Source organism: Lissotriton helveticus, chromosome 10 (genome assembly GCF_964261635.1).
Source record: "Lissotriton helveticus chromosome 10, aLisHel1.1, whole genome shotgun sequence".
In the NCBI taxonomy this organism is placed as follows: Eukaryota; Metazoa; Chordata; class Amphibia; order Caudata; family Salamandridae; genus Lissotriton; species Lissotriton helveticus.
Window position 1 is genome coordinate 779462249 of NC_136071.1, and position 27980 is coordinate 779490228.

General features: G+C 48.5%; 1 protein-coding gene across 3 annotated transcripts in view; it reads left to right on the forward strand.

Moving 5' to 3' along the window:
* EPC1 (enhancer of polycomb 1) overlaps positions 1-27980 on the forward strand; it is a 1518836-nt gene that overhangs the window by 635337 nt on the left and 855519 nt on the right. For all 3 annotated transcript variants that reach the window (XM_078663339.1, XM_078663341.1, XM_078663340.1), the window contains exon 6: positions 8451-8610. In XM_078663339.1, coding sequence (XP_078519465.1) covers positions 8451-8610 — 160 coding nt within the window. The remainder of the gene's footprint in view (positions 1-8450; positions 8611-27980) is intronic.

The window sequence follows — 27980 nt, forward strand, 5'->3', positions numbered from 1 at the left end:
GAGAGGCGGAGATCAGAGGCCTCTGGTCTCCGGCGGAGTCCCGGCTCCATATCAACCTTTTGGAGCTGCGGGCGATCCGACTAGCACTGAAGGCATTCCTCCTCTCTGTCCGGGGGAGTGTAGTGCAGGTGTTCACGGACAACACCACCGCCATGTGGTACTGCAACAAACAGGGCGGGGTGGGGTCGTGGACCCTATGCCTGGAGGCTCTGCGCCTCTGGCAGTGGCTGGAACATCAGGGCATGACCCTGGTGGTTCAACGCCTGGCAGGCTCTCTGAATGCCAGGGCGGACGAACTCAGCCGTCGGTGCATGATGGATCACGAATGGCGTCTGAACTCGGACGTGGCGCAAGGTCTCTTTCAGCAGTGGGGAGAGCCTTGGTTAGATCTATTCGCCACAGAAGAGAACGCGCAATGTCATCAGTTCTGTGCGTTGGAATTTCCAAGGCGGCACTCGCTCGGAGACGCTTTTCGTCGCAAGTGGAGTTGCGGTCTATTGTACGCCTTTCCGCCTATACCACTTCTGCCCAGAGTGCTGAAGAAGATCAGGCGCGACCGGGCCCAGGTTATCCTTGTGGCTCCGGACTGGGCACGAAGATACTGGTATCCCGAGCTACTCGGCATGTCAGTCGATCCCCCGATTCGTCTGCCTCTTCGGGAGGACCTTCTGTCACAGCAGCAGGGAACGGTCCTCCACCCGAACCTATCTAGTCTCCACCTACAAGCTTGGAGATTGAGCGGCGGCAGTTGAGGCCATTTGACTTACCTCCTGAAGTCTGTAATGTCATTCTGGCAGCCAGGCGTCCCTCCACAAAGTCGGTATATGCCTGCAGGTGGAACAGATTTGTGGCATGGTGCACAGCAAAGGCTGTGGATCCACTCTCTGACCCCTTTCTGAGGTTCTCCTCTTCCTTCTTTCTCTTGCCCAGCAGGGCTCTGCTCTGGGCACTATCAAGGGGTACCTTTCTGCCCTTTCCGCCTTCTTAAGGCTACCTGATCAGCCTTCCTTGTTCAAGTCCTCAATTGTAAATAGGTTTTTGAAGGGCATCACACACATGTTCCCTCCTGTTCCTTTCGTGATGCCCCAGTGGGACTTGAACCTTGTACTTACTTACCTAATCTGTGCTCCCTTTGAGCCGCTCCATAACTGTCCTCTCCGTCTTCTTACTCTGAAGACTGCTTTCCTGGTTGCCATCACCTCTGCCAGGAGAGTGAGTGAGCTCCAGGCTGTTTCTTCCACACCTCCCTTCCTTTCTGTCCATCCGGACAAGGTTGTGTTGCGGACAAGACCCTCTTTCCTGCCCAAGGTTGTCACGGCCTTCCACATCGGGCAGTCCATTACCTTGCCCACCTTCTTTCCGCCTCCGCATCCCTCGAAAGAGGAAGAGAGGCTCCACCGTCTGGACCCAAAACGTGTGCTCTCTTACTATCTGGATCGCACACGCCAGTTCCGGGTGGATGACCAACTCTTTGTTGGTTACGTGGGCGCTAAGAAGGGAAAGGCAGTGCACAAGCGGACCATCTCTCGGTGGATCATCTTGTGTATCCAGGCGTGTTACTCCTTGGCTAAGAAGGAGCCCCCTGTTGGATTAAGGCTCATTCCACTTGGGTCACGGCGACTACCACTGCCCTGGGCCGAGGAGTGCCCTTGCAGGACATTTGCCAGGCAGCTACGTGGGCCTCGTTGCACACGTTTGCACGACACTGCTGCCTGGACAGCCAAGTCCGGAGGGATGGGTTCTTTGGCCGTTCCGTCCTCCAGGACTTTCTGGTGTGATTATTGGTTCGCAGACCCACCACCGGGGTTGGTATTGCTGGGGTATCTATTCTAAGGTAAGGAATCTATCACTAACGTGTCTCTTTTAGATGCACAAGTTACTACTTGTGTAACGATATATCTGTAAGAGACATTAGTTAGTGATAGATTCCTTACCGACCCACCCATCCTCCCCGTTCTGCGAACCGATATCTAAGGTTAAGGTCATCCCCTTTAGGGCCCTAGTTTCATGGCACCAATGTGGGTTCTATCATGGCTCTGCGTATCTGGCGCGGAAAAGCTGTGTATCAAAACTGACGTCAGCGCGCATGGGCGGCGTCTAAGTACTCCGACGACGTCATTCCGGCGCTAACTACGCCGACGACGGACGCAGAGCCGCGGACGACGCCTGCCGGCGCGCAGGGGTATTGCTATGCAAAATTTTCCGGATCCAGTCTGACGCCTGGGGATATTCTAAGGTAAGGAATCTATCACTAACTAATGTCTCTTACAAATATATCGTTACACAAGTAGTAACTTGTGCTTTAGGATCCAGTCCGGTGGTTAAAAAAGTAATCCATAAAGTAACTAATTGCATTCATGTAGAAATTCCCCTTGAGCTCAATGTTGCATTGTGTTTGAAATTGTGTTGCTCATTGCAACAACTGTAATTACTGTACTTAAAAGTCTATTGCCTATTTGCAAAGTATTTAAACTATAGTAATTCATTCTGAGAAAGTATATTTTGATACCTTGTTAGCAACAAGATACAGGCTCAAATTCGTATTGATTCAAAACGGATTTTTTAAATTATATATACCTCATGCTACAGTTTGGATGCAAATATGTTGGTAAACTAAAAGCGATATCATTAAAAAAAAAAAAACATTTCCCACATATAAAGGTGTTAAAAATAATTTTGAGACTTTAATGGCCCAAACGAGGGAACTTTTTAAACTTATGGTGTATAAAATTCATTGAGTCATCTTCAGAACACTTCTACTTTATGCAACATTTCTTTACATTGGGCAGTCTTTAAAATTATTAATTATTATTTCCAAAACTAGTCTGAACGGACCAATAGCCATCAGGATGAGAGAGTCATAGTTCGTAAACAATTTATTTACAATGATCTGATGCATGTGTTTGCGTTGCTGTGTTTTTTTAGCACAATTCCAGTTAGGTCATTCATGGGCTTCAGGGATATTGGAGACAAGTTTGTAACTTGTTTGTGTCCCTTCGTGGTTGCATCCACACTACACCCAAAAACCACTCACAGTCAATACACGAATCTCTTTAATTTAACTTCTGTATGGAATGCTGCAGCAACTCCATGTCATAAGAAACGGTGTTTGGCATGTGTGAAAACCTACTATGGGCATAAATCAAGTCATAAATGCCTTGACTCTAACAAAGCACTGGTGTATAATGTGCAAAGGTTGAATAAGCTTAATATTTAGTCTCGTATATCGCTTCAGCGACTGGATTCAACAGCGTGTTTCACTCTGTGGGCTAAAGTGGCTTTCTCTACAGTAAAAGTCTGCTTATGGATAACAATCAGGCTAGAAACATGTCGCAAAAGTCATTTGTTAGGATAGGTATCAAAAGTATCATTTATTAGTGAAAATAGATTTTGGTGAATATACTGCGAAGATCAATTCTTAACAAGATTTGAAAAAAACATTATTGTCTACGGGTGCTCGTGGAAGACACTTTATATGGACTGGAATCTAGAGAAGTCTAAAGTGATTCTGGTATTTTACTGACCTCTGCTTGTCGCATTCAATTAAAAAAGTTAAATAGAGACAGTTGCCAGGAAAATTTTAAAAAAGAAAGTCTCTTTGCAGAAAGCAGTACTGGTATTTTACTGACCTCTGCTAGTCATTTTCAATCAAGACATTTAAATAGAGGGAGTTGAACAGAAAATAAAGTCCCTGAGCCGAAGCAGACAAGTTCTAGGGCTGATCTCCAGCCCACAAAGTACATACACATATAAGTATATTATAAATTTATACTAAAGTATATACAAGAGGTCTTGAATGCTCGACGTTTGCACTACGTTAGGTGCTGGCTGATTTCAATATACAGTTAGAAAACATTTGTTTAATTTTAAACGCTGATGTTTTATGTGGCAGTCTATTTTGTGCTTTGTGTGATATAGTATTAAATTAATGATTTGAATATGTACAGAATTTATGTTTGGAGGCAAGGACTTTGTAACTTTATGAGTGCACATTTTTATATTTACCTCTTCACCAGCAGGTTCAGTCCTGAGACTGGTACACATAAACATCGGCAGTGATTGCATTAACAAACTGACTTTTCGAAATGTAAAAGTACATTTTCCACCAGTTTCTTTAATTTGCATGTAATTGTCATGGAAGTGTGTATGTCGGTCAGTCTGTCTCTGGAGCGAGAGTTTTCCTCTCGTCTTTTCGGCCTCTATGCAGAGAGCACAGAGCAATGGTCAAATATTCCAGTTGTGATTCTGTGCGAATACGTGTGATGGAATTTTACAGTGGTCAAACTTTTGACAAGGCAAAAGTCAAAGAGAATGCCGTGCTTACAGGTGAGTTGGTGCATAGTGTGTTTAGGCATGGTGAAGTGAAGGAGATACAAGTGAGTGCATTCACAAGATGTGGAGAGAAAAAGGGTACCAAAAAATTTCTGCAAAATAAACCAGTTTTTAATAAAATGCCAGGGGGAGGACCCCCGAGCCCCCCATTTAAACATTGGGTTTGCTCGTTCATGCTAAAAAAAGTATTATTTGCTCTTACACCTCATCACTTTAAAATTCCACCAACCGCAACTGTTACATCACTGCTCTTTATCTGATGCTGCGTTGGCCCAGAACTGACTAGTGTTTATCATGCGCAAGGATCACTTATGAAGCCGCTCGGTAATTGCTTGGCTGGGTTAAGCGTGCAAGCCAGCCAATTACAAAGCCAATCGATTCAGCACAGGCAGCACATACTGCACGACGATGGGATAATAGTACTGACAGACTACTCATGGTATCATCAGCGACTGTATAGTTGGCGCAGGCAGCAGTGAGCTGCCAAATAACACTAACGGAGCGGGTACAGGCATTACTGCGAGGCGCTGAGAGACAGTCAGCCTTTAATTTATTTTTATTACGTGACAATCTTGGGGCATTGCACTGATACAACAAAAATCAGCAAATGCGTTAGTCTGGCACAAGATGCGTGTGGCACTTGTTGAAATGTCAGCCATGAATGACACTGTGTGTCCTGGGGAGGTTAGCAGTCTAGTTGTAGTCTGGAAGAGGAACTTCCAGGAAGGGGAGGAAACAAGAAGTAGGTAGGGGGCAGTAAAAGGCAAAGTTAGAGCAGCCGAGGCAGGACGGCAGAAATAAAGGCAGATGCTACAGTGAAGCATCATGACATTTCTATAAAGAAGATACATTGCAGGGCTGTTTTCCGCCTGAAATGGCTTCTGCTTTAATAGAAGTTATTTGGGAAAATACGACCCCCCCCCATGTTTTTCCCCAAAACCTCCTTGTTTCCTGTTCTAACATGTTGACATGTATGCAATTAGGAAGGCAGGGTAGGACTCCCCGCACCAGTCTACTTGCATTAGCCATAAAGTGCTTGGTTGATTTGTTGTTGAATAGAGCACGTTGCTGCTACGCTGATCCTGGGCAGGGTTACTGGTACATTTCAGGCGCATTAAGACCTCTCAAGTTTCACAGATCCACGCAAAAAGTTCATGAAGTTCGTATATTTTTTTTCGGCATTCTGGTACTTAAGGTTTCGATAATATATAGATTAAATAGGCCTGCACATCTCAGCATGTGAAGAAAGAACTGACCCCGACGAGCAAGAAACTGACCTTGATGAGTTTACTCACGCATGAACCTTGGAAATGTTAAAGCCCTGCTCTTTAACAGTGGGATTCTTCCCACTGTGTGTATGGCAACGTGTGACAAAGACAATCAGCACATTAACGCGCTTTGAGGCCTTGGCAAATGGTAGGTAAGAGTTATAGTAACGCATAGGTGTGCGGGCGTCACGCTATACCCCCGCTCAAACAGAACTTTAAATGGCGAGCCTGTCATTGAGGGCGTTTTAAGCATAGATAGGATTTGCTTCGTTTGTAGTAACTGTAGTAACTGTTATGAATCACTTCGCAACCGAACGTTGAAGAAATGTAAAACTTCATACTCAGGGACTACTTACTAATAAAAAAGAACTTGGCACAGAAGCTGAAAATATGAAAAGACATCTTTATTAAATTTAATAAGTGAGGCCACGTCACACAGAAGCTGTAGCAACTGAATGAGGTAGTCTGAGGAATACAGAGGACAGAGGCCTTTTATATGTTTTAGGGTTACATGACTCAGCACAAAAGTAAGGGGCAGTCCTAGCTTTTGCAAGCATGCAAAAAATCCAACATTCCTTCTTACACAAGCTGAACAAACCCATAATAAAAGACCACAATCCATATCGTAAACAGGTCATAAAGAGAAGAAACAGAAACAGATGAGAAGCAAGATAGAAGGGTGTGTGCATGTACCATAAACTCAGCAATGTCCTGCTCTTTGATCTCTATCTTGATCAGCTAAAGGGCAACAACTGGTTTGACAAGGTCAGCTTCAGGCAACAGGGTCAGTTCACTCAGGTCATCTAAGAGTCAGCTAAAGTCATAGGCCTATATGAGGGCAACCACAAAATGGCTGCCATGCACAAAATGGAACCCAAAGGTTCAGAACGAAATCTTCAAATACACAGTGAATCCATCGGTGTAACATGACGAAAACACTCATGCTTGCTGAGCTCACTGTTTACGGTTCGCTGTTACCAAAATCGTAACAGAACCACGACCTTTATGATCCAGGTTCAGAATTCACGGAACCTCAACGTTGACACTTGTTTATTAGTGAACGAGGTCCTTTTGCACACTGTTTTGAAAAATAACAAGCAGTGGAAGTGCCCCCTCTACGAGAGGCCAACAATTGTGTGAATTGCACCCTGGGGATACCAGAATGTGATCTTGCGGGCGTCGGTGAAAAGGACAGTGTCAGAGGCCTGCCCTTCGCCCGCGGACTGATAGCGGCGCAGTGTGGGGCCACGTCACTGCAATATCATAGGGAACAGCGAGGAGAGACACCCCTGAATAATCCCACTATTGAGGGGCGGGCCTGTGTTATGGCGGCAGCCATTGAATTCAGTGCTGGGATGCCCTGTTGCTACTGCGACGTTCATTGCGTCATTACAGAGGCCCAGCAGGCTGGTGGCATGGGGGCTGTGCTGTTGCTGTGTTTGTGTGAGCCTGTGGAGGTGCAATGCGGGGTCTGCTAGTGCCCCCGAGCTGCAGCGCTTGTATATGTGAGCCCTCCCCCTCAAAAACAAGCGCCAGTCACATGCCGCATCCTGCACACAAAATAAATGCTTCGGATGGCGAATGGTGAGCACTTTCGCGGCCGCTTTGATGTTCTCAGTGGCCCGCGGCTCACTGAGAATATCAAATCGGCCACGAAAGTGATCAGCAGGCGGACAAAGCTCCTGGCGCACATGCACTGTACCCGATCCGCACTTTCGGAGCACTTTTGAAAGCCCCTTACTTAATATCTCGCCAAAGCATCGCTAACGCGATGGCTTAGGCGAGACCTAATACAACTACGCCCAAATGTTGTCACCTTTTTGCCATTGTCTTAGTTGCCCCCAGGGGAATCCACAAACATTCACACACACATATGGGGTAAATGGCACACATTGGGCGTAAATATATTTTGTGGGTAAATGTTATGAAGGCTTAACTACTTGAACTGGCACAAATACAAAAAAACACTCAGCAGTTGTGTGGAGGCAGTGGGCCAGCACGTAAGAAGTTAAGACATTCAGTTGCAAGACCAGTTTGAAAAGTTGCATTTGTCAGCCAGGTCCATTGTGGTAAAAGGTTTAGCATAGATCTTTGGCTCATGAATTTGTTCTTCAGTTAACACTGAGGGCCTTGGTATCATTGATTGTGGGGAATGAGTCTTGTAAGATTAGATGATAGTCTCTCCAAGTGATATTGTTTTTTAAGGTGATTTGTCGGAGTTGGTGAATTTATCTCTAATTTTCTTTTTTGCATCAAATGTGTTCGACATCACTCCAGAATCACGGTATCATTATTATGTGGCTGATCATCAAATTTACTCTGACAAAAGAAACACAGGAGGGGCAGTTGACATAATCATGAAAGATATATAAATGCTTTTGCCCTGAAGAAGTTCCATAGTATTTAAAGGAATTAAACATGTTAGCTGTTCAACAGCTTTTTGTTATTGGTTGAGAAATAAAGGATGACCTTTAACTGAACACTTGAATCTCTGTCGCCTCATTGTACCTTGTAGTGTGCTTTCTTCCAATTGGGGTGATGGGTGTTGGCATATATATGCATCTTACTCGAATATCCTTCTGAAAAATGTGTTTTGAAAATTGTTGCTTAAACTTTTTCACTGTTCTTAACAATGGAAGTGAAGTATTCTATAAGTGTAAACATCCTGCAAGTATTCATCGCTTGAGAACATACTTTACAAATAAACCTATTATTTGATCATAAAGGTACAAGCATTGCGACTGCAATCACAAACTAGAACGTTGAAGAGTGAAATGAGTTTTGCATTTTAATCTCCTTTAATAAATATTGAGAGAACGTACATGTTTAATTATTGTGCTTTCATTGTAGGAATAATTTGGGAGACTACAGTGGAGAAATTATGTCTGAAGTCTTTGCACTGCAACAACCAACAAAAACCACCTATTCTGTCCCCATCATTCCTGCTTCAAACAGCAGCACATTTAAACATCAGGAAACTGTGGTATTAAAGGAATTTAAGGTTAACAAGGTATTTAATGGTCTCATTTTCAATAAGCATTTTGTTCAACGTGTTTTTAGGTCGAGCCTGAGGCAGCGCGCATGCGCCGCTCTGGCGATCTGCTGTATTAGAGTAAAGCAGAGAAGCCACACCCACTCTCCGCCCATATTTTTAATTGACTTGTGTCTTTGTCATCGTAAATGCTGCCTTCTGATTCTGTAATTAGCTTGTTATTCCCTCCTTAGTACGGCCATGTCTTCATTGGTAACCTTCCAGGGCTACTGGCCTTGCTTACATTCAGTCGCCATGCACGTTTTCACTTCCAAAGCAACCGGGACAATGCAGCCGTTATTTTGCAGTGCCATATAGCATTGCAAATATTTGTATTATATGTGAGGAGGAGACCCTACAACAATACTGCATGCTGCACCCGCAAAAGGGCGATAAGCACACCGACTTTAGTGGCTCATTCCACTCCTACACCTCGCTCTTCCAAAGAAAGCCATCCGTCAGCAGCGCAAACTTTCAAGAAGCTTCAGTAATGTCATTATTTTAATTTGAGTTGTATATGATGGAAGTCTGTATCTTTCTTACATCTAACAGGCATATGCTTGCCATGTAATTCCATGGTTGGAAGGGCAGTGAAACCTGTGTCGTGCCTTGAATTTCGTTTATCATGGATGTGCATTCTAGGATGTGTAGTTTTGGTTTTGCCAGCTTTGGACTCTGGCCTGTAAATGATGAATTGAGAGCAGTGCTTTAAGTGCGCTTGTAATCACCAGAACTAAGTACGGGCACTTCTAAATTTTGTGAGCTTGAGTACTGGAACTTCTTGTTCAAAATGAGTACCAGTACTCATGGGGCAGGAAGCCAACTCAGTGCAATTTGGCATGTAAAAAAAGAAGTGTGATACAGCTGACGAGTCGTCCGTTTTCATCTAGCACTCGGGTGCTAAGCTCTCCTTACAGTGTGCTAATTGAGCAACACCCATATGCATTCTTTCAGAGCCGACAGGGAATTTGGGAGGGGCCAGAGTCACACTGGGATTATTTTCTGAAAGAAACACGTTAGTGTTAGATTCCTTACCTTAGAATATCCCCAGGTGTCAGACTGGATCCGTAAAGTTCTAGTCAGCAGTACCCCTGCGCGTCGCTAGGCGCCGCCTGCGGCTCCGCGTCCGTCGTCGGCGTCGTGGTCGCCGGGATGACGTTGTTGGAGTACTTAGACGCCGCCCTCGTGTGCTGACGTCAGTTCTTCTTTTTTCCGCACCAGCAAGCGCAGATCCGGGAAGAGCAGTGCTCTTAGTCATTTTTTGACTAACTTTTTTGATCATTTTTGATCACTTCGACTCGCGGTGCCGGTAGGGATGCCTGGGTTTAAACCTTGCGAGGACTGTCACCGCTTGATGTCGGTGACCGACCCCCACTGTTGGTGCCTTTACTGTCTCGGGGCCGACCATGATGACAAGTCGTGCCCGGACGTTCGCACGACGCGCCCGGGGGTTCGGGCGACTCCGTCCACGCGGTTCCACCGGAGCCGCAAGCGCCACGTCCAGCTCCACACCCGCCGGTCCCTGGGCTGCCCGTGACGCCGGAGGAGATACGTGACTTCCTCGTGGCCATGAGGACTCACTTCCCTCCGTCGGACCCTGTCGAGTCGCCTTTGGGGCCCGCGGTTCCGTCTGGGAGCCAGAGCAGGATGGCGGCTCCGGCCCCGGCGCTGTCGTCGACTCCGGTCCCGACGCCGCAGGATCGAGGCCTGGATCCGGGTCGTCACCAGTTGATCTTACGACTCCTCCGCTGGCGCCGACCCCGAGGGTGTGGTCCACGATGCCGTCCCCGGACGACGTCATCCCCAGTCCCAGCCCTGGTCTGAGTCCGGCGTTGGACCGGCACCGTCTCCAGCGCCGATGGGTGAGCACTCCACCTACGACCCGGCTCCATCATTTTTCCGTGACTATCAGGAGATGGATGACGAGGGAGACTCGGAGGGGTCTGAGGACCCTCTGGCACTGCAGTGCCAGTTGAGCCAAGACTGGGCAGACGAGCTAGGGGAGGCCAGTGGTCTGGACACTTCGCCCGACACTGGATCCGTCTCTCCTCCCTCCCTGGCTATGGAGGAGGGGGCTGCTTACAGCGTGGTGTTGAACAGGGCGGCCAAGGCCTTTGCTCTTGAGCTCCCTGTCACGCCGTGAGGACTAACCTCCTCACTGAGGTGCTCAAGCCGCAGGCAAGCTCCTCGGAGCCTCTACTGCCGTTCAACGAAGCCCTCACCGATGTTCTGTTGGGCACCTGGTCCAAGCCCTCCACAGACCTCCCTGTGGATCAGAACATGGCCCGACGCCACCGCCTGACTCCGGGCGACCCTAGCTTCCTGTCCGTTCACCATACCCCCAAGTGCCTGATGATCCAGGCCTTTACCTCACAGACCACATTCCTGACCGCTCCTCCGAATCGTGAATCCAACAGGTACGATCAGTTTGGGGAGAAACTGTTCTCCTCCTTGAGTTTGGGGATGCGGTCTGTCAACACCGCCTGCCTTTTGGACCGTTACACCCACTCTCTGTGGGATACGGTTGCGGAGGTGCTGCCACAGTGCCCGGAGGAGGCCCGGGCAAAGCTCGCCCAAGCCCTGGCGTAAGGGCGGGATGCAGCACGCTACTCAATACGGTGTGGACACAACGGACTCACTGGGTAGGGCGAGTACAACGACGGTGGTGGTTCGCCGCCACACCTGGCTGAGGTCCGCCAACTGTTCAGGGGATGTCCAGGCCACCCTCATGGACATTCCCTTTGATGGCCGTCACCTCTTTAGCGACAAGGCGGATAGTGCGCTGGAGCGTTTGTAGGACTCCAGGGCTGCGGCCAAGTCCTTGGGCCTAGGCCAACACCAGCAAACTTCCGCTTTTCGCTCCTTTCGTGGCCAAGGAAGGGGCCCCCCACACGTCCAGCCATCCACGGACCGCAGACCCAGGCTCAACGTGGTCGCGGACGTGGTTACCGCCGCGGCGGTACCGAGGGACACCGGCAGGGTCAGTCCACACCCGCCCCTGCAGCATCTGCCTCTAAGTCTTCCTAGTCCGGCATTTCAGGCCCATTCGTCGCCAGTGGGGGGCAGGGTCTGCCATCATGTCGGACAGGTGGGTGCTGCAAATCGTCCGAAGGGGCTACTCCCTCCCCTTCGAGGCGACCCCTCCAGCCATGCCACCGCAGTACCACCGCATGTTGGGGGATCACTTGCAACTTCTGCAGGAGGAAGTTACGGCCCTCTAGGCCAAGGGGGCCATCGAGCGCGTTTCTGGGCCAGAAGTAGGACGTGGTTGCTATTCCCACTACTTTTTGGTACCCAAGAAGGGCAAAGGAGGCCTATGCCCCATCTTGGACCTACGGAGCGTCAACGGCTTCCTCAGGAAGGAGAAGTTCAAGATGCTGACTTTGGCTCAGGTGTAAGGATCCAGGTGTAGTCTCTGCATGGATGTTCCGGATCCGAAGACAGGCCCAACCCCTCCCTCCTACACCTAATGCATCTATCAAACTCTAGACCACACTGGTGATCGGGAGGGAAAGGAGGGAACCAAACAAGGAAAGGAAGAGGGAGGTGAGTCCTTGGAATCGCAACACAGGCTGGTACAACACTGGTACTGAAAGAAAGAACAATGTCAGTACACGCTAGGAACAATACCATACAAGCTAGCTGTTCATTAATGAGGTTACCTAAAGTCTTCTCTTGACAGTTCCCACATACATGAATCTCCTGCGAACTGAATCGGATCCTGAAGAGCTATAGTCTGGCAAAGAAAAGAAAGGTAAGTCTGTGTATAATTACCCAAAACCATAAGAATCCAGGGGTCCCTAATAATCTCTCACCCCCTGTAGTGGTGGTAAGTAGGCTTTGATACTCTTCCTGGACTTCAGGGTTGCACTGGTAGACTCTGTAAGGAATAGCACACAATGGTCTTAACTGTCTGGTGACACTCTGTTACAAAGGTATAAAAAGGTGCGCAGAGCGCCTTTACCAGGTCTTCATCTCGAGGAGATCTTGAAGGGTGTCTGTCATCCAAAATCTGTGTAACTCCAAGGAGGGTATGGGAAATAGGCGGACTCTAACTCCCAAGAAACCCCTGGAAGGACTAACGGAACCGTACCACTCAAGCCCGGCCAACCGACGGATCAACAGGACCGGCCGGTTAGCGGGACCCAGCAGCAACAGTCCGGCCAGCCTCCGGGGAATCAGAAGAAGGCAGCCGGCTCAAGTGCAAGTGGGGAAAAAGGGGTCAAAAGAAAGAGAAGACCCCAGCTGCTCTTTAGGAACAAGCAGCTCTTGGCCCGAGGACGGAAACAGTCCGAGGGAACACAAGCCGTTACCAGGTATGAGTAACGACGGAATGAAAGAGAACAACAAAACTGGAACAAGGTACAGAGATTCCCGCAGCGAAGGAGAAACGTCGGGGACAGAAAGGGTGGTGCGGCGTACAGGAAGTGACGCGACAAGGAGCCGTGCACTAGAACGCGAAGCGCCGCAGTTGGGGGGAAGCTAGGCTTTTACTGTTGCCTGACTTCCTCGCGCATGCGCAATGTGAGGCGGCCATTTTGGGAGTTCGGGAATTTGCAGGCGTGACATCAGGTCCTAGCTTCCCTGGACCCAGAAGACTGGATGGTAGCTTTGGACCTGCAGGACGCGTATTTCCACATCCCCGTCCTGCCGGCCCACAGGCGTTACCTGTGGTTCACGGTAGGCCACGAGCCCTTTCAGTTTACTGTGCTCCCCTTCGACCTTACCAGCGCCCCACGGGTCTTCACGAAAGTGATGGCGGTGGTCGAAGCTCATCTGCGCAGATTAGGGGTTTCAGTCGTCCCCTATCTCGACGATTGGTTGTTGAAGGCGGGCTCGCCACAGACAGTCGTCTCCCACCTCCAGACTAAGGCCGACCTCCTGCACTCGCTGGGGTTCTCCATCAACGTGCCGAAGTCACTCATGTGCCCCTCTCAGAAGCCTCTTTTCATCAGAGCGGATCTGGACTCAGCGCAGTTTCGGGTTTATTCCCACGAACACCGGGTTCGGGATATTCAGGCTCTGATTCTGATCTTTCAGCCTTTATCTCGAGTCTCGGTCAGGTTGACGCTGCGGCTCCTGGGGCTGATGGCCTCCTGCATCCTTCTGGTGCATCACGCCAGGTGGCGGATGCGGGCTCTGCAGTGGGACCTGAAGTTTCAGTGGGCACAGCATCAGGGCAACCTGTCCGACCACGTCCTGATCTTGGAGGGCACTGCGAGCCAGTTGCAGTGGTGGCTCTCGAACAGCGATTGGGTCAGCGCTGATCTCTCTCCCTTCCCCGACAAGAGCACGTAGTGGTGACAGATGCGTCCCTCCTGGGATGGGGGTGCCACATGGGAGAGAGGGAGATCAGAGGCCTCTGGTCTCCGGCGGAGTCCCTGCTCCATATCAACCTTCTGGAGCTGCGGGCGATCCGTCTTGCACTAAAGGCATTCCTTCCCTCTGTCCGGGGAAGTGTAGTGCAGGTGTTCACGGACAACACCACCTCCATGTGGTACTGCAACAAACAGGGCGGGGTGGGGTCGGGACCCTCTGTCAGGAGGCTCTGCGCCTCTTGACATGGCTGTACCACCAGGGCGTCACCCTGGTGGTTCAACACTTGGCAGGTTCCCTGAACGCCAGGGCGGACAAACTCAGCCGCCGGTGCATGATGGATCACGAATGGCGTCTGAACTCGGACGTTGCGCAAGGTCTCTTTCAGCAGTGGGGAGAGTCTTGGTTAGATCTATTTGCCACCGAAGAGAACGCGCAATATCATCAGTTCTTCGCGTTGGAATTTCCAAGGTGGCACTCGCTCGGAGACGCTTTTCGTCACGGGTGGAGCTGCGGTCTGTTGTACGCCTTTCCGCCTATACCACTTCTGCCCAAAGTGCTGAAGATGATCAGGTGAGACCGGGCCCAAGTCATCCTTGTGGCTCCGGACTGGACACGAAGATACTGGTATCCCGAGCTACTCAGCATGTCAGTCGATCCCCCGATTCGTCTGCCTCTTCAGGAGGACCTTCTGTCGCAGCAGCAGGGGACGGTCCTCCAACCGAACCTGTCCAGTCTCCACCTCCATGCGTGGCGATTGAGCTGCGACAGTTAAGGCCATTTGATTTGCCTCCTGAAGACTGTGATGTGATTCTGGCATCCAGGCGTCCCTCCACAAAAACAGTATACGCCTGCAGGTGGAACAAATTTGTGGCATGGTGCAAGCAAAGGCTGTGGATCCACTCTCTGCCCCCCTTTCAGAGGTTCTCCTCTTCCCTCTGTCTCTTGCCCAGCAGGGCTCTGCTCTGGGCACTCTCAAGGGCTATCTCTCGGCCATTTCAGCCTTCTTAAGGCTTCCTGATCAGCCTTCTCTTTTCAAGTCCCCTGTTGTATATACATTCTTGAAAGGCATCACACACATGTTTTCTCCTGTTCCCTTTGTGATGCCTCAGTGGGACTTGAATCTTGTTATGACTTATCTGATGTGCTCTCCCTTTGAGCCACTTCATAACTGTCCTCTTCATCTTCTGACCCTGCATTCCTGGTTGCCATCACCTCTGCCGGGAGAGTGAGTGAGCTCCAGGCTCTTTCTTCAAAACCTCCTTTCCTCTCTATCCATCCAGACAAAGTTGTTCTGAGGACTCGTCCTTCTTTTCTGCCCAAGGTAGTCACTGCCTTTCACATCGGGCAGTCCATCACTTTGCCCACCTTCTTTCCGCCTCCTTCGAAGGAGGAAGAGAGGCTCCACCGTCTGGACCCAAAACGTGTGCTCTCCTTCTATCTAGATCACACACGCCAGTTCCGGGTGGACGACCAGCTCTTTGTTGGTTACGAGGGCGTTAAGGAGGGACAGGCGGTGCACAAGCGGACCATCTTTCGGTGGGTCGTCTTATGCATCAAGGTTTGCTACTCCTTCGCGAAAAAGGAGCCTCCTGTTGGGCTGCGCGCCCATTCCACTCGGGCCATGGTGGCTACTACTGCCCTGGGTCGGGGAGTCCCCTTGCAGGACATCTGTCAGGCAGCTACTTGGGCCTCGCTGCACGCATTTGATAGGCACTACTGCCTGGACAGCCAAGTCCGGAGAGATGGCTTTTTCGGCCTTTCTGTTCTTCAGGATATTCTGGTGTGATCTTTGTTTGCAGACCCACCGCCGGGGTTGGTATTGCTGGGGTATCTATTCTAAGGTAAGGAACCTAACACTAACGTGTTTCTTTCAGATGCACAAGTTACTTACCTTTGGTAGCGATATATTTGTAAGAAACATTAGTTAGTGTCAGATTCCTTACCGCCCCATCCATCCTCCCCGTTCTGCGAACCGATCTCTTGGGTTAAGGACATCCCTTTCAGGGCCCTAGTTTCATGGCACCAGTGTCAGTTTCTATCATGGCTCTGCGTTACTGACGCGGAAAGCTATGTACAGCACTGACGTCAGCGTGTGAGGGCGCGTTTAAGTACTCCGACGACGTCATCCCGTCGATCACGACAACGGACGCAGACGACGCCTAGCGACGCTCAGGGGTACTGCTGACGAAAACTTTCCGGCTCCAGTCAGACACCTGGGGATATTCTAAGGGTAAGGAATCTAACACTAACTAATGTTGTTACAGATATATCGTTACCGAAGGTAAGTAACTTGTGCGACAGTGTTCACTCCACTCTGTGGATACAATAGCACTGTAGGTGTGTGAGAAGGGCCTGCTTTCTGATAGATACATCTGCCGTGTGGATTCCTCACCTTGTGAATATCCCCTTGCGTCAGCAACATTCGGAAATTCTTTTTTCGTAGCCTCGCGCCGACGTGGACTACTGACGTCATAGAGACACGACCTCGCTCGCGACTCCGCTGACGTCACCGACGCCTATAATAGGCCCACGCCGGCGTGATGACATCAGTTTCCTTTTTTACGCGTCGTCGACGCTAACGGTTATCGGGAATCTCTGTAGCCAACGGATACTTTGTATCTATATTGTTACCATTTTCTGCTTCTCTGTATCCTGTATCTTCGACTATGTCTTCGAAAAAGACCGGCTTCAAGCCATGCAGAGAATGTGGCAAAATGATGTCCATTACCGACCCACACAGCGACTGCATCTGGTGCTTGAGCTCGGACCATGATGTGGATGACTGCTCTTCGTGTAAGAAGATGAACCCGAAGGCCCTGAGGGAGAGAGAGGCGAAGCTCCTGGTAGCTAAGATGAAAGCTGGAAAGGAGAAATCGTCGAGGTCCCGTTCTCGAAGGGCGAGGTCGAAGTCAAGATCGAGGTCGAGGTCTAGATCTCGAGGGAGGTCGTCCTCGAAGTCGGCTTCGGATCATGTTTCAAAGAAGAGAAAACATAAGAAGAGGAGACATGAATCCCGACGTCGTTCTGGTAAGGAGTCGAGATCGAGGTCGGTGTCACCGAAGAAGGTACGTTCGAAGGTGGTGACTCTTGAAGTTTCGGATCCAGAACCTGAAGGTGAGGCTTCTCCATCTGAGTCTCGGGCGCCGTCTCCGGCTCCGATTGCGACTCCGTCTCCGAATCCGTCTCCGAATCCATCTCCGGCGCCGTCCCCGGCCCGAGATGAGGAAGAGCTTAGAGAGGATGGGGATTCCGCGCCTATAAATGAGCCGAATCCGAGCACTCCTCGAGACAGGCCTGAAGGTTTTCAACCACCCTTTCCTGCCCCAGGCCAAGACCCATCTGCGTTTCTCAATGCAATGTATGGAGTCTTTTCAAGGGCGTGGTACCCCTCTGGTGCACCTTCGGGTCCCATGGGTCCTCTAGCTTTTAACTTAGGAGTTCCTCACTCCTATCCTCCGGCTCCATTTATGCCTTACATGCCAGCCCCGTCGCCGCCGTGGCATTTTCCACCTCCACCGAAGCCATCGACGCCGATCCCGGCTTCGCCTGCTCCGAATCGGCCTCGAACACATCCCTCCGAACCATCGGGTTCGATTCCGACGTCGATTCAGAATCCGTCGGAGCCGGTGGTGGATCCGGTGGCAAAGCGTGTCAAGATGAGATCCAGAAGAGAGGCTCAACGACTTTTGGAGGAAAGGAGGTTCTTAGGTTCACAATCTGACATTGAAGAAGGTGAATTGGATGAAGATGGTTTTGAGGAGTTGGCGGACGCAGGAAGTCTGTATTTCTCTCCAGAGTGGGAGTTACCCTCAGGCTCTGGTACACCCTCTAAAGATGTTCAACCCTACCATTTAATTATGAGAAAGGCTGCCGATCTCCTTAAATTAACTTTGCCTACTGCAGAATTCAAATCTAATATTTTGACTGAAGTATTACATTCTCCAAGTTCAGTGGTGGAACCTCTTCTTCCTTTTAATGATGCTCTGACAGAGCCCATTTTGGAAGTATGGAAAAAACCTTTGTCGGCTCCTGCTGTCTCTAAAGGTGCAGCCAGAAGATACAGGGTTGCCCCTGAGGACCCTGCCTTTTTAACATCTCACCCTTCACCGGAGAGTTTGGTCATTCAGGCTGCATGTTCCAAAAAGAACGTTAGTGCTTTCCCTCAGGTTCCTTATGAGAAGGAGGCAAAGAAGCAGGATCAGGTGGCAAAGAAGATCTTCTCCTCTTCCAGTATGGCATTAAAGTCGTCTAATGCCACTTGTTTGATGGGGAGGTATTTACACGCACTTATGGATTCTTTGCATGTTCTTGCTCCAAAAGTTCCTGATGACAGCAAGAAGGACTTTGAGGAGGTCATCTCTGACGCTCAGGCGGCGGCTCGTCAGGTTATTCAGAGCGGCCTGGATACTGTAGACTCTGTGGCGCGCATTATGGGCACTGCTGTCGTTACTAGGAGGTCCGCCTGGTGGAAATCCTCTGACTTTTCGGCGGATGTTCAGGCAACTTTGTTAGATCTTCCTTTCGATGGTTCTGGCCTCTTTGGGAAGAAGGCTGATGCGGCCCTTGAGAGGTTTAAGGATAGTAGAGCGACTGCCAAGTCTTTAGGTCTTCAAATGAGAGGTTCTTCGACTGGCAGAAGATTCAGGGGTTTTGGTCGTTCTTCCTTTCGGAATTTCCGGCAAGGCCAGCAGCATCAGCAACAACAACAGCAGCAGCAGCAAAACTCCTTATATAGGACATATAGGGGAAAGCAGAGAGCACGTCCTCGTGGACGTCAGGCCTCTTCCTCCTCCACTTCCTCCAACCCTCCAGCCCCTGAGAAGCAGCCCTAGATCCGACATTCAGGATCATGTGGGTCCGGTTGGGGGCCGGCTTACCCATTTTCTACAGGATTGGGAATCGGTTACATCAGATCTTTGGGTTCTCAATCTTGTAGAAAATGGATATGCCCTTCCCTTTCGGGAATTCCCTCCCAATTTCCCTCCTTGCCAAGGGTATTGCTCCGAGGAACATCTGTCACTTCTGCAGGAGGAAGTGTTGACTCTGATAAGAAAGGGTGCGATAGAGGTGGTCCCAGAGCAGGAGAAAGGTCAGGGATGCTACTCCCGGTATTTCCTGATTCCGAAGAAGGATGGCAGACTTCGTCCAATCCTGGATCTCAGGATCTTGAATCTCTATCTGAGGCAGGAGAAATTCAAGATGCTCACCCTTGCTCAGGTTCTTCAGGCGCTGCAAGAAGAAGACTGGATGGTGTCGCTCGACTTGCCGGATGCTTACTTTCATATCCCAATCCTGAAGTCGCACAGGAGGTATCTCCGTTTTACGGTGGGATCGCAGCACTACCAGTTTGCGGTCCTTCCGTTTGGACTTACTACTGCGCCTCGAGTCTTCACCAAGGTGATGGCGGTGGTGGCAGCACATCTCAGAAGGTCGGGGATACCTGTATTCCCGTATCTGGACGACTGGCTGATCAAAGCAGAGTCGTCAGAGAGAGTGCTCCAGCATCTGCAGGAGACAACCCAGTTGTTGTACAGGTTGGGTTTTTCAATAAATGTACCCAAGTCTCACCTGGTGCCCTCCCAGCGCAACCTGTTCATAGGTGCCGTACTGGACACAACCGTATGTCGTGCATTCCCTCCCCCTCAAAGGATTCGCGACATTCGGGATATGGTTCCTTTATTTTACAATGGAGCGGTCGTTCCAGTCCTGAAGGTCCTTCGCCTGCTCGGTCTGATGGCTTCATGCATTCTGTTGGTCAACCATGCACGCTGGCACATGAGGGCGCTCCAGTGGTGTCTCCGCAGGCAGTGGTATCAGCACAACGGAGATCTCAGGGAGTCAGTGAGGATCTCCAGAGAAGCTGCAGCGGATCTGTCTTGGTGGGGCGTGGAAGGCAACCTGTCTCAAGGAAAACCTTTCCAACTGCCTCCATCGGTGGCCACAGTGATAACGGATGCATCCACTCTCGGGTGGGGTGCTCATCTGGGGGATCTGGAGGTCAAGGGCCTTTGGTCTCCAGAGGAAAGGTTGCTTCACATCAACCTTCTAGAATTGCGGGCGATACGTTTAGCGCTCAAGGCCTTCCTCCCTTCCCTTCGCGGTCAGTCGGTTCAAGTCCTGACGGACAACACTACCGCGATGTGGTATATCAACAAGCAGGGAGGAGTAGGGTCGCAGTGTCTCTGCAGAGAGGCCCTGCGTCTCTGGTCCTGGGTTCAGGACCATCAGATTTGTCTGATGGCGAATCATCTGACCGGAGTGTTGAATGTTCGTGCAGACAGTCTCAGTCGGCAGTTCTCTGCCGACCACGAGTGGAGGCTTCACCCGGAGGTGGTTCACGACATCTTTCAGATGTGGAGAAATCCTCGGGTGGACCTGTTCGCAACTTACGAGAATGCGCACTGCCTGTCGTTCGGCAGTCTCCAGTATCCGATGCAAGGAGCCTTGGGGGACGCGTTTCAGTTGAGTTGGAGAGGTCAACTCTTTACGCGTTTCCTCCCATACCCTTGATTCCTCGGGTTCTGAGGAAGATTCGCCAAGACCGGGCCCAAGTCATATTGGTTGCCCCGGACTGGCCAAGAAGGGTGTGGTATACAGATCTTCTCCACCTCTCCTCTCACCCGCCGCTTAGTTCTAAGCCCCCATTCCTGACCATTCATGCTGAACGGATGGTTCTTAGGACCAGGGCTGCTTTTCTGCCTAAGGTGGTAACTCCTTTCCATCTGGGACAGTCCATTACCCTCCCTACCTTCTATCCTCCCCCTCACCCTTCTAAGGAGGAAGAGAGACTGCACCGTCTGGACCCTAAGAGGGCGGTGTCCTTTTACTTGGACAGATCCAAGGACTTTCGTTTGGAAGACCAGCTCTTCGTTGGGTTTGCTGGCTGCAAGAAAGGAAGAGCGGTCCATAAAAGAACTTTATCGAGATGGATCGTCCTCTGCATAAAGATCTGCTACTCTTTGGCCGGTAAGGAACCACCAGAGGGTATAAGGGCTCATTCTACAAGAGCTAAGTCTTCATCCTCTGCATTGGCTAGAGGTGTACCTGTGGAGGACATTTGTAGGGCGGCAACTTGGTCTTCCCTCCACACTTTCGCGAAGCATTACTGCTTGGATACCGAAGTGAGGAGGGATGGTCATTTTGCATGCTCTGTCCTTCAGGATTTCCTGGTCTAGAAGAGTGGACACCCTCCTCCGGGAGTGGGGACTGCTGTGGGACTCTATTCACAAGGTGAGGAATCCACACGGCAGATGTATCTATCAGAAGAACAAGTTACTTACCTTCGGTAACGCTTTTTCTGGTAGATACTATATCTGCCTGTGGATTCCTCACTGACCTACCCGCCTCCCCGTTGTCCACTCTTCTATGCCGGAGTTACTGTAATGTAATGTATATATTTTTTGTTGTCAAGGAAATGTTCCAATTGCTTTCCTGCTTTTGCTTAACACTGTGTGTTTTGCCTTGAGTATTGTGTACTGTGTATACTTGTATACTTCTACTGTCATTGGTCCGTCCGTGTGCCTCGATGGCACGGAAAAAAGGGCGGAACTGATGTCATCACGCCGGCGTGGGCCTATTATAGGCGTCGGTGACGTCAGCGGAGTCGCGAGTGAGGTCGTGTCTCTATGACGTCAGTAGTCCACGTCGGCGCGAGGCTACGAAAAAAGAATTTCCGAATGTTGCTGACGCAAGGGGATATTCACAAGGTGAGGAATCCACAGGCAGATATAGTATCTACCAGAAAAAGCGTTACCGAAGGTAAGTAACTTGTTCAACAGGCACATCTCATGACTCGGGGAAACCTAAGAGAAGGATTCCTGCTGGCATAGCAGCGTAGGGCAGCACTTGATTGGAGCCAGATGGAGGAGGAAGGTGGTGATGGTGATGCAGTAGCACAGCGGGGGTGGGGGGGACAAGGTTTAGTAATGTGGACATCAGCGAATATGCGTTTCTAAAACACATGAACTAAATACCCTGTGTGAACGAGTGCTTCTATGTCCCTGTACGTGTTCTTGTATGAGTGAGTGTTGTCATCAATGTGCATGTCTGCACACCAATTAAATCTCAATCAAATTAAATGTATGCCTCTGGCCCTGTGCCTTAGCACTGCCCATATCCCCTCCCCCATAGCCCTGCCCTCCTAACCCCGCCCCCTTGTCCACATCTCAATTTGGTGATTACCTGCTCTTATTTTATTCTATTTAAAGCACTGTTTTTTGGGGGGGGGGGTGAGGGGGCAGGAAGAGGTGCATCTTCATGGCATTTAGTTACTGATAAACCTACCACTTTTAACTGCAATAGCCCCAAAATAAAATCTAACATTGCATTTATCCAGCATGTGCAGAAACGCTTTCTTTGACAACGGAATACATCGATAACAAATCTAGCACAAAACGTTTGTAGCACATCTGTAATACTGATGATTATAACGTTTTTCATCATTTGTTTTGATCTTTTATTGAAGTGAAACCACAATATAAAGGAAAGATGGCGGAATTGCAGAATGAAATTGAAAAATCTGAGACTAATCCTGGCTTCCCTGCTTCACCAATGTGTGTGATCCTGGGCAAATTCTTTTTCACCAAGCCACCTTTGTGTACACATCACTTACTCCAGTATTGGAACTTCCATAGAGTCACATGCTTGAATCATTCCCCGTCGTCGAGATGGGAGTCCCCGGTACATCTAAATAGCAATGCAAAGCTAACACAAACAGAAAATTAGGCCTAGGCCAATTTTCAGTTTTGTAACCTATCCATCTCTTTTTGTAACCTATCCATCTCTTTTTGTAAGAGAGACCAAATAAAAAACCTAACCAATCAGAACAACCCCACCCTCTAGAACGCTCCTGAGAGATCTTCAGATCCCCCCCGCCCTACAATGGCTGTCAAAACCAGAAGAAGGCATCTCTGTGGCAACCAACAGCTGCAAGCAGTCACATTCGGAGTCAGATTTTACTTCTATAGGTAAGCGCCCTCTCACTATGTAACACATGACAGCCGACTTGCATTATCGAAACTTTGACCAAATGACAAAGGCTTTTATTTATGTGCAAGTCGTTGCTTGCAGGTTTTCAAAACTCATAAATAAAAGCCATTGTCATTTACAATGCCAATAGATCAAAATCTCGCAATTGCATTGGAAATGCTTGTTTTATTTGAGTAGTGTTTTGTGTAGATAGATTAATACTGGATTGCTCCAGGGTTCCCAAAGGATGGAAAATGAGCGGTTGCTTTACTTAATAGTAACAATAGATCTTAAAAATATCTTATTCCACAGTAAGAGAAAATCATAGGGTTGAGGAGAGAAAAGTTGTTTTTATGTTTAAATGCATGTTCTAGCATGCAGCTTTAAATTGAGTACGGGTTCATATCTCTGCCTTTCCCTAATCACATGATCCTTTATATCATTGTGGGATAACTGTTGCAAAAAACCCTCCATTACATAATAGTCATTGCATTGCATTGCGATGAGTCATGTACTGAGCGGGATATGTTTGAAAGGGTGCGGCCTAACTATTCAAGTTGGAATTTTCCTATTTTAACTGGGCTAAGGATGTCATGTATAAGATTTGAGCACAGTCCCGGAAATACGTGGTGGGGATATGATAATGGTATGAAAGTCTCGTTTGGATCAAAATTGCTACGGTCGACACCAGTATAATGTTCAGAGTTATTTAATGGAGCAACAACAGAATAGAATCAAACAACCAGCCAACACGTGTTTCCTCACAAGGGAATTGTCATGTGACTCTTCAGGGCTGTGTGGCGTTTGTGAGGAAAGAGGAGAAGGTCTCACAGAGCCGGTGTTAATTCCAACCCGGCCTGGGGTGCGAGAAGGACTTAATGATGAGTGATGAAGTAGTGTGCAGCAGGCACTCTGGTGAGTGGTAGACACGTCTCTGGTGCCACGTGTGGAGGAAAGGTTGAAGGCGCAAGTCCAATTTAGCTCTGTTCAAGATCAGGGTCTCCAGGAACTACTTCACATTTTTGGTATATTCTAGGAGAATTCAGTTAATAATGATAGTATTGTATTTAAATATGGCAAACACTCTTCCAGGAAGCAGATTACTTCATTACCAGGAAGAGCGTGACAGCATGGTGGTTCAAATAGCTTCTTGGGTTGTGTTGCGTCTTCTGGTCATGGGGTGGAAACAATATCAAGAGTCACCTTTTTTCATATCTACTCTGTCTGGGGACCAATGGCTAATTGATAATAAAAGTTCGTCCTGGTCCATCTATCATAGGTTCCATCCTTGGAATAGTAGACACATGCTTCCAACCTTTTGGGAGGGTCCCTCTTCCATTAGTAGCTTCTACAGCTTGAGGTCACTGTTGATTCTTCAGAGTACAGGGCAGCTTGCTTGGGCAAACTCTCCAATACCATGTGGGACAGGTCAAATATTTCTCCATACTGAACATGTTGAGGCTGGATTCAGTCTTTATAGTGTTTAAGGCCTTTCTATGAATGTGGCGATGCAGGGGGTCCCAAACATGATAATTTAAGACTTCTCTACATTGGATATTGTGCCAATTAATTAACCCCTTGGACGCTCATGACGAGCTCAGCTCGTCATGGAGTTTCCATTCAATTCAATGGAAATTACATGGGGAGCCTGCAAGAGCCTTAGCATCCAAGTGGTTAAGTGCCATATTTCTGGTGCACTTTATAAAAATTAACCAATGTGACAAAGGTTTAAGATACCAATGTGGCATGTGCACTTGTGGTTCATACATTTATATTAGTATACCAACCATCTATAGTCGTAGAAGTGTAAAGGAAACATTGTTGCCAGATTTTAACACAAGGGACCATATTGTCTGAGTTCCATGAGGAGAAAATGTATATTTTGCTTCATTTTAAATCAGATGCAGGTTGTGTAACACTGCCCTTGTAGTTAGCCTGTTCTGCCCATTCGAACATAAAAAAATTAATTCTATGTGGTTTTACTTCAGTGCCTGACTGTTGGGATCAAAAATCCTGCCTTTATACTCTGACCTTGAATGCTGAAATGTCAGATTATTATGCAATTGTTGATGTATGTGCAGCTCCATAGAGAAGAGGTAATGTGTGGGAATACTGGTGCTGACTTTTCCCTTAAAGGGGCAGTCTCTGTAACGATACACTTGGTACCGTAGTCAGAGTTCCACTGTTGCTAAACCTGAACTTCGAGGGTAAGGAACGTTAATGGCCCAGCTACTGCTTATACATTCACTTCACAGTTAGAGCATCTAACACCTTCTCAGGTCTAAATATATATACATGTTTACACAGCACACCAGGCCCCCTTCATTTTTCCAAGCAAAAAAACAGTTACAAAATCTTGTAGCCACCAGGATTGGTGAAAAAAGTGGATGTTTGGAAAGTGAGCTTGTTACTGCTCAACAGATGTTTGCATGAGCAAATCTACACATGCATAGTTTCTCATGTTAAAATGCAGTTAACAAAAACTTTCTAAGAGTGCAATTTCCTGACACAGTCCTGTAATTTCTTGTAAATTCATGAAAGCCGTAAGTCTGCACTAATGCAAGGACATATACCATGGCTACAGTTTTGTGACTTTCTTTAAGAATTGGACCCCTATTTAGGTCGGACGTTAACCTATACCTTTTGTTTTTATCAACATTCTCTCTCTCTTCTGTCTTCTTTCTTCTGTCTCTCCTGGCTGGCTTCGCTGTGAGTGACAGCATTCTGCTCGTTCACAGGGAGAATATGGGCACGCTAAGTAGTTTTATTCAGTGCCAGGAACTACTGTGGCAAGGTGTGGGTTTTGACCAAAAATATTTTGGCTTTTACCATTGCTTGCAATAATGATGAGGGAATGGCAGCTCACACAACAATAAAGCTGTAAAAAAAAATGTCAAAACCAGACTCGCATTGACAAAACCAAGAGGCTGACCATCAATGTCCGCTGGTTTATTGCCATGTTTCCTATAATTTTGTTGAAACTTGTTCTCCAGTATTGAATCATAGATTCATATGCTTGTATCTTCCCCGTCGTCATGCTGGGAGTCTCACGGAAAATGAATAACAATAGCAGTAAAAGAAAAAACTGCATAGAAAACCATAGGCAAGTATAGAGTTTGGTAGCCTATCATCATTATTATGTGGTCCAAATGCCAGCCAATCAGCTGCCATCCCTGAGATCACACTCCTCAGCAGAGTCACCATATCTCAGATCTCCAACCGCCGTCGTGTGAGAAGGAATCTCCATGAGCCTTGCTCAGTTTGTTCCTTGGTGAACTTTTGACCTGTCCTGCTACAGTCTTTTCAACTGGATTTGAGGTATTCCCTTTCCTCTCTTGTCTCAAAATGTCTGAAGGCTCTAAAAAGAGGCTTTTCAGACCTTGCAGATCTTGTGGGAAGGCCACATTATATTCTGAAGACCCCACAAAGATTGTTTATATTGCCTTCATCCCAAGCACTTTCTTAAGGAGTGCAAACATTTTTAACCTTCTCTGCTAAAACTCTTAAGGACAGAGAGGCTTGTTTACTGTTGTGGCTTCAGAAAAAGAAGGCCACCTCAGAGACTGATTTAGAGGATGACTCTAAAGCATACTCCTCTACAAAACGGAAGACTGAATCTTCAGAGGAGAAGGCAGATTATAAAAAGCAGAAGACTAAGGACAAGGAGTCATCCTCCTCTTCATTGCCACATACACCTTTGAAGAGCCCTCAGAGATGAGAGCTGTGTCGTCGACCCTGTCGACGAAGACCGAAGTGTCCCCGGCACTTATGGCTTCGAAGATGTCGACGACCATCACGAAGACGACACCGTCGAAGGCAGGATCGTTGGCGACCCCGTAAACGGGGAGATCGTCGATGGCAACGTCGACGACGAGTATGCAGACCACCTGGTCGACGACCTTCCTGGTTTCCCTGTCGTCGATCTCGTCAATGGGAGTTCAGTCGACAACGACTTTCAAATCTCCGATGACAAGATCGCTGACGACGATCTCGATAAAGAGGTGTCCGCCGTCGACCGGCTTGTCGACAGACAAGAAGAACACGGAATTTACCTCATGGACTAAAATCTCGTTGCTTCCTCCCTCAAATCTTCTGGATATGCAAGAGTCGGAAGATGATGGACCATATGGAGTGGCCTACAGCCCCTCGCAGTTGCAAATTAAAAGCCAGGATACAGACGAGGACGAATACCAAGAAGTGCAGGAAGATCTCTCTTTTAAAGACCGCCCAGTATCTGGCTCCAAGAGATATGAGTCTTTCCAACAATGCTCCAAGAGATATGAGTCTTTCCAACAATCGTACGATTATGAGGAGGAAGAAGACGCAAATCCTAATGTGAGGGAAGAGTCAATGTCTATGCCTCTCGCAACGGCCTACGGATCAATATAGAAAAATCTTCTCTTATTCCATTGCAGGCTATTCAATTCCTAGGGGCCAGGCTCCAGACGAAGGAAGCACAAGCGTATCCTTCAGAAGAATGCACCCAAAAAATCTTAAGTCTAGCACCACAATTACAAACAAAAAGGTCCACTTCAGTGAGAATCTTCAAATCATTGTTGGGAATGATGTCTTCCTGCATCCCCTTAGTTCCCAAGTGCCGGCTGCACATGTGGCCCCTTCAAGAACAACTCGACGTGCAATCCACAGGGTCCTTCGAGGATAGAATCACCATCACTCCTCAAATACAGGTAGCACTGTCATGGTGGGGGATCAGGGAGAACTTATCAAAAGGTCTGCTCTTCGAACCTCAATGTCCCAGTTATTTCATGACGACAGACGCCTCACTGCAAGGATGGGGAGCACACCTCCAAGACCTCGAAATACAAGGCCATTGGACCATTCAGGAAGCTCAGCTACACATCAACTTGTTAGAGCTAAAGGCGGTGATCTTGGGCCTCCAGGCTTTCCCCCCCAGAGTCCACAATTCTCCTGTACTGGTCAGGACAGACAGTATGAAGTTGATGTTTTATCTGCTAAAGCAAGGGGTACAAAATCAAAGCCCCTATCGGCACAAGCTCAAGAGATTTGGAACTGGCTTCTGCTGCACAACATCTCTCTGCAGG